The following is a 13,909-nucleotide window of genomic DNA, read 5'->3' as shown; positions in this document are numbered from 1 at the left end:
TCACAGTGGTGTGTGAAGAGAAACTAATCATATTTCAATACTTTCAATGATATTCAGGGGACTAATGTGAATTCCATTCAACCTAAAATGTCTCGGAACAAGCATTGACAACAAGGGTAGCAGACAAACGGGTTGTGCATATGTATAGGAATAACAGAAAAACAAAATTAAAATTGAGGGTAAATGTCCACAGAGATCAAATGAAGCCAAGTGTACTCTAACATACTTGTAGTAACAAATTTCAGAACCTGTCCGTATCCAGGCAGGTCGGCCAAGAAGAGCCTCTTTCACAGAATACAGGGTCGGCTGCATTCCTGTGAAATAAAAGCAAGGCTTAATACACAAGAAAAGAAGAAAAAGAGAGCTAAAAGAAGAATCCAGCAGCAGGTTGGATGGTGACCCCTAAAGATACCCAGTTCTTGATCCCTCAAGGCTGTGCTATGAATGTTCATGATATATTGTCAGAGACTCTGCAAATGTAATTAAACTTAGATATTAAGCCAGACTGATTATCCATGGTGTCTTGAAAGTAACCATCAATGTCCTTATGAGGAGGAGGTAAAGGGAGTTTTAACTAAAGAAGAGAAGCAATGTTACTGGAGACATTAAAGGTGTTGTGCTGCCGATTTTACAGAGGTAGATGCCATTGGCCAAGGAATGCAAGGAAAATGGCTCTTGAATTAGGAAAACAACATCCATTCTCCCATAAAATCTCTACAGAGAACATAGCATACACTTGAACCTTCATTTTTGTAAAATGAATGCAAGAGTTAAGGCTCACATTTTGTCTTTCTATGGGCACGAGTGTCTGTTCTAGGCTGTATGGAATAGAGGCAGGGCCAGAAGTAGTATGAAATAAAGGTAGCACCCATAGTTATTCTTCATTCAAAACCACCAAATACTTTAGTATGTGATCTATCCCAAGTAGATCATGGTGATTTAGGCATTTTTCAGAGTGTTTGAGTACATAAAGCTTGGGTAGATTTTGCAGCTCTCCTGTCTTGTGACAAGCAGACCAATATATTTATTTACTCTTGTGATATTTAGAAGATGGAAAGCAGAAACAAGCACCTTCCAGACTCCAAAGTTCAAAGTGTACTATACCTCAGAATGTACTGCAATATTGTGTGCACTCTTCACATTTCAGTGGCAGAGTGAGAATCCCTCACCACCTTTCCGTATTTGTCCTATGCCCTCATTTGGCCACTGTCTTGCCAGACTGGCAAGCAAAGCACATTAGGCCACCTTCAACCTCCTGAAACTTCAGGGAGACTTCTGATAATAATACAAACAACCTGAAGTGACCCATTCATGATACAGATGGAAATCCCTTAATTCCAAAAAGCTCATACCATAGTTGAACTGGCTGTTGGGTTTCTCACAATTGATGATGTTGAAGCGATAAGGGACAGCGGCCCTCATGCCGCTCACCTTGAAGTAGAACCACTGCTGGTGCTGGGAACTATTCACATCAGCATTCACCAACAAGTCATACTCAAACCTGCAGAGTCAGAAATGAAATAATGGATGAGTTGCTCTTCCCAAGGAAATGATACTTTTGTCATACTTCATGTATACACTCCCATTCCTGAGCCTAGATGAATGACATCTGTTAAGATTTCTATTCCTGTGATGAAACACCGTGACCAATACAAGTTCAAGAAGAAAGGGTTTATTTGTCTTACATTTTCACATTATAGTCCTTGAAGGAAGTCAGGACCAGAACTCAAACAGGGCAGGAGCTGATGCAGAGGCCAGGGAAGGGTGCTGCTTACTGGCTTGTTCATCCTGACTTTCTCAGCCTAGCTTTGTATAGAACCCAGTACTGCCAGCCCAGGGATGGCACCCCCCCATCAATCACTAAGAAAATGTCCTACAGACAGAATTTATGGAAGCATTCTCTCAACTGAGATTTCTTCCTTTCAGATAACTCCAGATTGTGTCAAGTTGGCAAAAAACCAAGCCAGCACAACATTGCTGAGGGATAATTATGAAAGGATAGAACTTGATATAAGAGTAGGGCAGAGCTAACTGATAGAATCCAGCTTCTCACCCTGTAACTGACAAGACTATGCCAATGAGTTTACCAAGCAATGACTGAAACACACACCACTGGGTGGGCAAATCAGGCCTACAAGCAATTCTCTAACCTGTATCGTCCTTTGTCCCCACAGTGCTCACTCAGAAAAGTGGTCATTAAAAGATTTTACTAGGATATTTTTCTTTCACTTTATTCTGCACTGAGTACAGTTGATTCATTTATGATTCTATCTCTGCTCAAAGGCAAATCTATACATAAAGAAACCTAGCAGTGGCAGTAACTTAGATTCTGGACTGAAAACTGCCTAACTAGAAAACTCTTCAGTAAATTACTTCCTAGGTCTTTTGAATTTGACATTAGAAATAAGAAATGATGTAAATAGTGTGTGATTCCCTTTCTTTACAACCCTAATTTATCATTTGGTTCTCTCTCTCTCTCTCTCTCTCTCTCTCTCTATATATATATATATATATATATATATATATATATATACATATATATATATATATGTTTAAATACATATATTTAGATATATCTTCTAATATTCATATCTACATTATTTTTTTCTAGCAACCTTCATTCTTGCTATGAGAAAAAGACAAAAGAAACAGAAGCATAGGACGAAGCAGAGGCTGGGCTGAGAGTAGAGAAGTAGGCTGGAAAGGAACTACGAATGCTTGACCTTTCTTTCTTTAGTCTGAGTAGCTCAACTTTCCTCTGTCTTATGTGTCAGATTTTGAACTACTTTGTTGAAGTAGTTCATTTACAAAATTAAACCAAAAGAAAAAGATCATATATAACTCTTCCCCACTTCCCAAAACAATTACCTTCAAAAATACTATGTTATATCGGGGCTACACTAAGTTCTAAGCTTGTCATGGTAAGCCTGTCCACTGAGTGCTTACCATGTGCTGAGCACTCTTCAAAGAGTTTTATGACTATGAATTAAATCTGATAAAGCAACTGCAAAGTAGGTGTTACTGTTATCCTCATTTTGCAAGTGAGACAAGAAAGGCATGAAGCAAGGTAGGCCATGCCTAGGCCACCTAGAAAGAGGAGGAGGAGGCAGCCCTGGTTGTTTCATTCTAGCATGTGTGGCTACTATACCATTAACTGTCATTGACCGCTACATTTGTCAGAAGCCAGCAATAGAAGGATTATGTAGCTAGCAAGTCTAGTTCATTCCTCTATGGTAAAATTGTGTTGTATCAAGAGACTATGAAAAATTATTCTGTCACTGCAACTGAAAAGGGATCATGTCTTTCATTTTAGTTTTATGCATCCCTAGTCTGACCTTGCCTGTGGAGTAATTTTCTATTAATGAAAGCTCATTGGTAGATTTTGCCAGGGATACATAGATGATCCCTGGAATGCAAGATGGAGATCTAAAATTGTTCTCTCCTAAATACAGCCCTGTGGAATAAAGAGTTATGGGGAGGAAAAGGAATAGGAAATGTCATGGACTCTTCTGTGTCCGCAGGTCTAGCCTTGGAATAATAGAAGCATGCATATGTACTGAGAGAAGTTTCTTAAACTGAAATATGGAAGTAATGAATATAGAAATAACATATTTATGGATGTAGTGGACAGCTCACCTTGCTCAGGCATCAGCCAGTAGGTTCTCTCATTGTCTTTTGACAAATGACTCAGAGAGGAAAACTTTTAGTGCTCGTTAATGTTTGCCAATTTTCTTGGTAAAGATACTCTTAAGATGATTGGTTTTGGTTTTGAGCTGCCAATATGAGGGCACTGAACAGATAATGGCAAGAAATGCCCTGCACCTGCTCTTCTATGCTGCCGCAAGCCACAACTGTAGCTATTCTTACTTACTCACGCACTTGGATGGCTTTACGAAGATTTCCTGATTCAAACTTGGAGTGGAACCTTAAGCAATTGGAAATGCTGCCTTGCAAAGGCCTACAAGAAAAAAAAGAGAATGTGTGAACATTTCATATTACTGTGTTTGGATATAGATTTACATTCCTACGGGTAAGATAGCTCTTATAGTATTTGAAACAGAATAGTCACCATGTTGGTTTTAGAAACAGAAGTGGATTCCTAATATGGAACACTCTAACACATCAATATAAGTAACAGAATCCTCCTTGCTTTCCATTCCATGGATATTCAAGACCACCTACCTGGGCTCATCTAAACTGAAGACAACTTTGTTTATAATATCACTTGGCTGGAGGAGCCTCCGGACATCCTCAAGTATCTTGATCCTTGTAAAGAAAATTGGAAACAATATAAGTGTTTGTGTCTGCGCATTAACTCAGCCCAGAAATCCTTAGAGAAACACAGAACATAGGCACTTAACAGCACCTCCATCTTAGGTTCAAAGTGTACAGACAGCACTATCCTTCTTTCTCTTTTTTATTAAGGCATAAATATATGTGAGCAGTAGAATCAGAAGAGGAAGTGATAAGTTTTCTTTAAGGTATTCATATTGAAGAAAATTATCAAGAGAACCTGGACTAGGGTACTATGGCTTTTCTGTCTGTATAAATAAAAAAATTCTTATGCACTGAGAGAGCTTTGGGGTAGAAATTACAACTATTGACTATTTGCAACTTTGTCCCTTGGATGGCTCCAGCAAATCTTTCTATTATTCTGTATACTTGTATTCCTTGGACTCTACCTGTTGTAGAAGGCTGAAGTCAGTCTTCTGTCTGAGTGAGAAAAAAAGTATCTGTGAGATTTAAATAAAAGAGAGGGAGAATGTTTAAGAGGGATTTATAATCCTTTTGCACATTTCCAATGAATTTTGTTGACTTTGGGTAAGAGAATGGTGAAGGTGAGGTGGACCCAAAGCCTGGACTGAGGAGGAAGAGGTGGTATACAGAAGTACGATATAGACAGACCACCCATGAGGTTGTAAGTGTAATTATCCTAAGCATAGCAGTCATGTTGAGATGAGATCATACAAGAATGCAAAATGGAACAGTTCTTGGGACCTACAATTAAAGGAATAACTTGCTAAAGACATGAAATTTAAAATAAAGAAACATTCTGGTCTGAATATTTGACTCTACTGGCTTAAGATTTGTACAGTAATCCCCCTCCTCTGGAGAAATACCTTTTATAAGATTTCATTTTAATTTCACTATGCTGATCCAAGGACAATGCAGTTTTTCTTGAAATATGGGAATAATCTATCACTTAGGATTTCTGCTCTGGGGAATATGTAAGATGTTTTTTCATTTCATCCTTGGGGATATTGCAAAAATCACTCTCCAAATACTAGGGCTATGACATAAAAGCATGATACTTTTCATTATCAACAAGAAACCAAACACCAATTTGTAGTAAAAACAAAAGAGATCTCAAATAATCGCCTTCATGTTTTTCTGAAAAGATTTCCTTTAGGAAAGGTTCCAGAATGTAGAGATACTAGATGATGCTCCCTGTTGTGATAGTTTCCCATGGATATGATTCCAGGGTGTATATTAGAAGTATCCAAGGAATTATTTACCCAAAATTACATGCCTACCACTATCACATACTTGGTTTCTAAAGTCTCCAACATAGAGGCAAGACTATATAAGGTACTCTAGGCTAGTTCTCACTTTCCTATAAACAGCAGATTATCTGTATAAACCACTCCATTTGAAAAGTATTTAGAAGAGAAAATCTATAACTTTCAAGTCAGGAAAACCCTCACTCACCTCTGTACTCCCAGTTTGCGGTCCAGCATGGGTTGAGCAGTGGGAGGTGGACAGTGCCCCCAGAGATCAGGAAATGCCATTGTCTTGAATCCCCCCGCAGCAGATCTTGTCTGCATAGCATTAGTCAGATAAAGATGAGGATCATGGAAAGGTATGTGCTTGGCATGTGTGTGCAGAAGCTTCTCTACAGCTTCGTTGCTTTCTTCTGGCTTAGTAGAATTGGAAAATGAGGCAGTTATCCTTGGGCAAGAAATTGCTTCTATGTCCCAAGCAGCTTGTTCTAAGGAAGCCTGAATGTCAGAGGTATCATCTCCAGAAGAATCGATCTCCAAACCATTTTGTTGTATGCTTTGGTTCACATTTGTCGCAGATCTTTGTTTTGAGGATGACTGTACACTGGACTTCCCTGTCTTCACCATGTGCAGAATGGATGTGTGGACTGTGTCTTGTCGCCAAGAGCTGGGCTCCCTGTTGAAACAGTGTCTTAGAGAAGCAGCACTTGGAATGTGGTGGTGATTGGCATGCAGAGTGTCTTTGATGTTCAAATCATCTCCATACTTGGGTTCTAGTTCCTTCAAATTCAAAGTAGAAAAATGTATGTATTAATATTTCCTTCCATATAGAGAATAAAATTCTATTTCTATACTAGCTCTCTGGAACCAAAGCTAATTGTGATACTGGTGATTTAAGAGCTTTTACAAAGAGTCAACCAATGGAAATAAATTAAGCCTTAAGAGTAAACAAATGTCAGAATACCACAAAAGTCACTTTCAGAAGAGGCTTTGGATGAGTATAGAGTAATTGTATATAGTGTATAAATTTTTGTAACCTCTACCCACTAACCTCTGTTCAATTACAGTCTGACTGAACAACTTCATTTATAGGGGCCTCGGTGATATGCAAAGAAAAGGCTTTCACTGTGCCCCAGGCAGTGCCTTTGAAGACTTTTTTTTTTTAATCTATACACTGAACTGAAATTTTCTTCTCTGAAATTTTGACTACTGATCCTCTTCTGCTTTCTAGAGTGAAATAGGACATATCAGCTCCTCTCTAAATGTGCCTCTCTGTGCTCTTTGATATAGATGAGCTCATAATTTGTTAAAAAGCAATAAGAGAATAATAGAGATCAAAGGGCAGGTCTGACTCGCAATACTAGCACCAGCAGCATCCTAGGTTAGCCTCACCAGATCTAAGGTGTTCATTCGCCTTTACTAATGAAAAAGCCTGGATTCTGGATGATGACCTTTAATAATCCATCTATCATGATGACCTTCCCAATTTGGCAAAATGATTACTTAAATCATTCAGAATTTTCATTTGGTCCTCCATGTGGAGCCAGAGCTCTATGCCCACCCAGCAGGCCATAGTTAGTGAAATGCAGTTTCATTCTGATTCTATCCTTGGTATAGTGTATCAGACCTTACGGTCTTGATCATCCTGATCACCCTACTCTTTTTCCCTCTGTTTTTCTCTCAGAAAAAGCAAGGAACAATGGTAAAGATGAACAATGGGATTCATCTGGACAATTCTGTTTGGTTTCCCAGGTTCTACAAAGATCACACCATGTGTTTCCAAGAAGTAGATTACAACCTATGCTTACCTCAAAGCTACAGGATAGCTCAGGACACATTGCATTATACTGTGCAAATTCCTCCTCAGGTAGGTCAAGACCAGGTTTAGAACTAAGTTTGCTCATATCAGTTTCCAAGTCATCATCCTTTGGCCGAAGAAAGAACAGATCACAGTCAAGAAATCCACCCTGAGGGTGTCAAAACAAGATCCACATCTGCTTCTTTACCAGGTGAGGTCATTAGTTCCTTATCTTTAGATTATAATGCTAGTCTAGCAGGAAAAGAACTTCATATACTAGGTTATAGTTCTAAACTTAAAGGAAAAGTATACAAAGCTTTTATTAAATCATGAATGTCAATATTCATTAGCCCTCATAAGAAATAAATATGCAATACAATATGTAAGTAATAAAACATGCTATAAGAAAAATTCTTTGTCTTGTTCATAAATAACATGTTTGCTGTTATTATCCCTTTTGCCTGGATACCTTTGCTGTTTGGGTAATTCACCTGTACAAACATTTAATGAGCACTTTCCATGCTTTTGTAGATACTCAAAGACTTATTGATGTTGAAACACAGGTCCATGGTCAAGTGAGATCCATCTTCTAGTAAGAAAACTGAGACAGAAATGAAGTGAATGGAACACAGTTATTTCTAGCAGTAGTAAAAGTCCTGGAAGTGCTGGCAGATGGCATTAAGACTGGATGGAGTGTAGGTATCTATTGGGACTGAGTTACCTGAGAAGGCACACAAAGGAAGTCACTGTGATATAATGAGATCTAGAAGACACAGTGAACAACATATAAATAAAATGATTCTTGCAAAAGGATCTGCTTGAATTTGCTTACAAAAAGAAGATGCCAGGGGCATGGAGCAGAAGAGGAAGATCATAAGCGGGAGACAAGACACAGAGGAGCATGGCAGATGTGTGCAGTTTCTAGAGACAGTCTATTCTGCTGTGCCTATGTCTCTTTGTGGAGTTAGAAGTTCACAAACACTCAAGTTTCTCTTCATGGAGCAAATCATATCAGCAATTACACTTTTCTTCTAGATCAGCGTTCTGTGATAGCTTCACAATGAGGCTCACTCCACTTTGAAAACATTTGTGTTTTCCAAGGGTGATGGAGTCTTACAGATACAATATACCCAGGATGATACTGTCCAAACTCTCTGCCTTTCCATACTCTGGATAGATTAAATTTCCTTACTAAAATAGGAAACAAATACCTACTATGAGCTCAAGAAACACATTTGGAGAAATAAGGGAAAGACCAAAATCAAAGAATTATGGGAAATAAAGGCTTATATTTTTGAATCAGTGAAAAAGAAGAAAATAAGATGCCACATCCATCTTACATAATCTTCCTGGAAACTCAGATCAAAAGAAAAGTAAATCCCCTGAGTTTGACTTCATGATGCACTCAAGTACCATTCACACAGGCCTTTGGACCCACTACTCTTGTCACTGCAGGCTTTTTCTGTAAGCTCTGCTCCCTACTCTGAGCCATGTCCAATGATGGTTCCATCAAGAACACAACATGCCATTGGGAAGGCTGTTCCTACCAACAAATAAGACTGTTTCTTTTTTTTTTTTTAGATATTTTCTTTATTTACATGTAAATTTCTCCTTTCCCAGTTTCCTCTCCAAAAAACAAACAAACAAACAAACAAAAACAACAGGAACAAACCCCTGTTGCCTCCGCCCTCCCCATGCCTGCCACCCCACCGTCTCCCACTTATTGGCCCTGGCATTGCCCTACACTGGGGCACAGAACCTTCACAGGGCCTAGGTCCTCAAGAAGAAGGAAGACCAAAAGGTGGACATTTCATTCCTTCTTAAAAGGGGGAACCAAATACCCACAGAAGGAGTTGCAGAGATTAACTATGGAGCAGAGACTGAAGGAAGGACAAGCCAGCTTAAATATAGCTATCTCCTAAGAGGCTCTGACCATACCTGACTAATACAGATATAGAGGCTCACAGCCATCCATTGAACTGAGTACACAGTCCCCAATGAAGGAGTTAGAGAAAGGACCTATGGAGCTGAGGGGTTTGCAGCCCCTTAGGACGAACAACAATATGAACTAACTAGTACCCTCAGAGCTCCCAGGGTCTCAACCGCCAACCAAGGACTGCACATGGTGGATCTGATTGTTCTGGCAGCATGTGTTTAGCAGAGGATTACAAATTCAATCATCAATAAGACTGTTTCTTGAGTGGAGAGTGTCATGTAGACCATAGATGGCAGCATTGCCCATTGCATATAATGTCATTGGCCCATGCAGCCCTACAGCAGAGGTTACCAAACTGGGTTCCACTGCTTTTCTTTGCAAATGAGGCTTTATTAGGTCACAGTTACTCTAATTCATCTATATGTCATCAGTGACTGATTCTTTGTATAACACCAAAGTTGGATTGATGTGGGAAAACTATTTCTGTCCTACGAAGACACAAATCTGAGGCTGAAGATTATGAACTCAGTGGTTTATAACACTTACTACTATAAGTGGTTCATAATACATACTATAAGTATGAGGACCTAGGTTCAGGTTCTAACACCCATGTAAAAAGCTAGCCAAGGTCATGTGTGCCTGTAACCCAATGCTGTAGGGGGCAGACATGGGAGAATCACTGGGGCTTGCTGTCTGCCAGCTCAGCTCCACACAGTAAGAAACCATACCTTAAAGGAATATGCCAAAGAATAATAGATCAGGACACCCAACGTTCTCCTCTAGTCTCCATAAGCACATGCAACCACACACTTGTGTGCATGTGTATGTGTATGCATAAACCACACAAACACATGTGTGCAAGTGCAAATACACAAACACAAACATACAAAGACCCTGTGGCTTGGTCTCTGTATCTCTCAGTACCTTCATCACATCTTATAAGACTATGCTCATCTAGTGATGAACCTGCTACTGCATTCTCATATTATCTAAGTTACTGATAATCTAGATAATGCATTCTGACCCTTCCTTCTTAAAATGGTCCTTCTTGGCACTGTCACTACACTGATTCACACTTGCTTGTTTCAAACCATAGAATCCTAATTTGCTCTTTAGTTTATGTGGACAGTGACAATAAAAATCAATGTCCTGTTTGGTTTTGTATCATATAACCCTTCCCCAGAACTGAGGCTCATGTACCTGGGTCATAACAAAAACAAAACAAAACAAAACAACAACAACAACAAAAAACACCTGAGAGAAAGAAAAGAAATTCAAAAAGGAAGAAGTGGTGGGGAGAAGAACACAAGTGTACTCTATTCATGCTCCTCTTCCCACAGTTTGCTCAAATCCAGTGGATGTATGAAGAAAACACACAGCCACCACCTTCTCTTCATGTGCCTTTCCTCTTTCCCTATGTTGACTCTGACAGTTTCTAACCAAATCACAACATTCAACTTCTCAGACTTTCTTCTCACAAGACTTTCCTTTAATATGTTTACTCAGATGTAAGTCACATCTATCTGTAATTTTCAAATGAGAATGCTACATGCTTAAGACCTGGGTCATCCCTGTAAGTAGAAAAGAAACAGGCCTGGCTCCTCATCCATGTCATGGGCAGCAAATGCTACAGAGTTTACCAAGCAAAATCTGCTTGCTGGATGGGCAGCTCTCTGATGCTTGCTGTACCCCAGAGACAAGCCTCATTCCTATGCTACCTCATTACTCTGCAGGTCAGACTCATACTCAGTTCTCACTATCTCCTCGGCCATAGGCTTTGATGAATAGTTTCTTAGCCCTCACTAATTTATCTTTCACTTCTTTCACAGCTGGATTTTTATATTTGTTTAGTTTCTACAACCTCCTACCCTATAATCCTCCCCAGAATGGAATCAGAGAAATTATCAGTGCTCCCTATCATTCTAGCTAGCTGTGTGGAGTCAAGCACTGTCATATGCTGTGTCCCCCTGCGTCAGATACAAGAGGCAACTGACAGTGCATCAGACATCCAGTTATCAAAGTACACGCAAAAGGGGAGTAGGAGGTGGCATTGATAAATGACTGCAGCAGCCCAGTATTATTCAAATGATTCTGCACGTACTCCATAGGCCTGCATGGCCAAGCCAGAGCAAAGAACCAATTTGCTACTGATGACTTCAGAAATGATTCTATTTATCAACAAAACCCTGGGAACATCAGACTGTCAATAGCAGTCTAAGCTCAAAGATGGGGCTGAGAGATAGTCCCTAGAAGTCTGCCACTGTCATCAGCAAGGTGAGAAATTGCTCAGATTGAAAATGCCAAAACCTCTTTCTTTCCAGAAAAGAAATGAACAGGGGAAGGGACAGAAGAAAGAAAGAAGGAGAAGGGGAAGAATGAGAGAAGAGAGAGAGGGACTTATTTCTTTTATTTGTGTATAATATTTTAAGTTACATGTATGTGGTATATATGTATGTATCTGTGTCTTGTGTATGTATGGTACGTATGGGGTGTGTGTGTGTGTATGTGTGTGTGTGTCTATTCATGTGTGCATATCTGTGTATCTATGTGTCTGTGTGTACAGCAGTCAGAGTACAACTTGGCGAAGGTGTCCTCTCCTTCTACCATGTGTGTTCTGGGGATTGAACTCAGATCATTAAACTTTGCAGCAACTGCCTTTACCTGCTGAGCCATCATGCTGGTGCAGAATCATTTTTAAATTTGAAATTCACCTCTAGGACTGTCACTCAGATCTTATGCTACAGATGGCAAAAATTAAGGGACTATAAATGGAGAAACTTATCCAAAACTGCATATGGCAGGAGAAATGGAGGCAGAATTATAACTTGTAAACTAACTATCATTTTTCCAGGAGAATTGTTGTCAATTAAGGATGATTTGACAGTTCCTGGAGGTATTTTTGGTTCATGTATGAGGGGTGAAATGATGGATAGTAGGGGTGAATAGTGAGTAGAAATCAGGGATGCTGCTAAGCACCCTATCATATACAAGAAACCCCATTCAAGAAAGAACTATCCAGTCAATATTACAACAATGCAAAAGTTTAAAACACGGATCACAGAAAAGGCAGTCAACAAGCTATGTTCTTCAGTTCAACAAAGAGCCATTTCCACTCATTCATGCTTTGTGGGTGGAAGGATTTTTGTCATAATGGCAAATTGAGTCATTAAACAAAGAAATGGCTCACAGAGTGTAAGATAATTACTGTGTGAACTTTGATTTAAAACATAGAAGCTTGCTGACTTTCCTTTCATGGAACATTGTGGGATAGGAAACAAGAACATCAGTACTATGGGAGAAGAGCTGCACACTTTGCAGAGCAAGGAAAACTGATTCACAGGCTTGAGTGAGGATGTATAGGGCTACATCCCCCTGCAGAGTGGACAGGGAGTAAGAAAATCAATTTATGAAGACGACAAGTGAGGTCTAGCAAAAAGTTCCCTAAAACATCTTTCTATGCGCATATTAAATACACAAACGCTAAAACACAAGTCTGTCAGGTTCATCCTGATAGAATATTTGAATCATAATCAATAGACTCGACTTTACAAAGAGACCATGTACTAGATGGATCAAGATGAAAATGACATCTGGAAAATTAACAACAGTATCTGTGCTTTCCTGACATCACTACCATTGTGGTGACAGCACTGGAGTAAGTTCAGTAAGCATAAGAAAGTCGTCCTTTCTTCTGCATAGTGTCAGCATGAATATTATTGCAACCAAGCAAACATTTACCTACTTCTTTCATAGCTTCCACATCTGAGTCTTTGTCCATCTCTTCATCACCATCATCATCAAAATCTTCTGGATGGGAAAAAACAAGGCAAAAGGAAGAGGATGCTTATTGTCTGGTATTTATTCTCTCATACACCATGGCTTGCATTTCTGGTAAATGAGGGGCCCGTTACTAAGCAAAAGCACTGTACCCCAGCACACTCAGATGCTGAGTGATTTGTGTACATGCTGTGCACATGAGCATATGGGAGAAAGGTGTCATGATTCCTAAACTGTTGCTCCATGATGAATCTGTAGAGACATAACACATGAATGATAGTAGAATTCTCCTCCCACTCATTTCAGAGTATTGATTCATGTAGCTGACACTGTCAACATTTACAGACCATATGTACCCTAAATCCATTGCAATTTAGATAGTTCCTTGATCAGATCCAGAATTTTAAAATGAAAGAATTTATTTGGCCTTGGCCCAGAGACTCGGGTGAGAGCCGCCATTTTCTCTCCCGTGAGTCTCTAAGACCCGAGCAGCCAGCCGGGAGGCAAGGGCCCCATGAGTCCCAGGGGAGCTGCAGGGCGGCAGGGACAGGATCCTCTCAGTTATCAGTGACAGAGATGGATCAGCATCCTTCTCTGCCCCTTCCCTGAAAGTGGAGGGCCTACCTCCAGGGAGCACCTTGGCCCAGAGACTCGGGTGAGAGCTGCCATTTTCTCTCCAGTGAGTTTCTAAGACCTGAGCAGCCAGCCAGGAGGCACAGGCCCCACGAGTCGCAGGGGACTTGCAGGGCAGCAGGGACAGGACAAGCTCTAGAACATAGAGATACTAAGAACATCTAATACCAAAAATCAAGAGATGGCAAAAGGAAAGCGCAAGAAGCCTACCAACAGAAACCAAGACTACTTGGCTTCATCAGAACCTAGTACTCCCACTGCAGC

General features: G+C 39.9%; 1 protein-coding gene across 8 annotated transcripts in view; it reads right to left on the bottom strand.

The window, feature by feature from the left end:
* Agbl1 (ATP/GTP binding protein like 1) overlaps positions 1 to 13,909 on the bottom strand; it is an 887,643-nt gene that overhangs the window by 694,284 nt on the left and 179,450 nt on the right. For all 8 annotated transcript variants that reach the window (XM_031387026.1, XM_031387022.1, XM_031387027.1 and 5 more), the window contains exons 9-15: positions 12,978 to 13,042; positions 7,310 to 7,426; positions 5,710 to 6,281; positions 4,183 to 4,266; positions 3,872 to 3,958; positions 1,353 to 1,501; positions 227 to 314 (exon numbers count right to left, since the gene is read on the bottom strand). In XM_031387026.1, coding sequence (XP_031242886.1) covers positions 227 to 314; positions 1,353 to 1,501; positions 3,872 to 3,958; positions 4,183 to 4,266; positions 5,710 to 6,281; positions 7,310 to 7,426; positions 12,978 to 13,042 — 1,162 coding nt within the window. The remainder of the gene's footprint in view (positions 1 to 226; positions 315 to 1,352; positions 1,502 to 3,871; positions 3,959 to 4,182; positions 4,267 to 5,709; positions 6,282 to 7,309; positions 7,427 to 12,977; positions 13,043 to 13,909) is intronic.

This window comes from Mastomys coucha, unplaced genomic scaffold (genome assembly GCF_008632895.1).
Source record: "Mastomys coucha isolate ucsf_1 unplaced genomic scaffold, UCSF_Mcou_1 pScaffold21, whole genome shotgun sequence".
NCBI classification, from domain to species: Eukaryota; Metazoa; Chordata; class Mammalia; order Rodentia; family Muridae; genus Mastomys; species Mastomys coucha.
The sequence above is the reverse complement of the archived record's forward strand: the minus strand, read 5'-3'. Positions and strand labels throughout refer to the sequence as shown.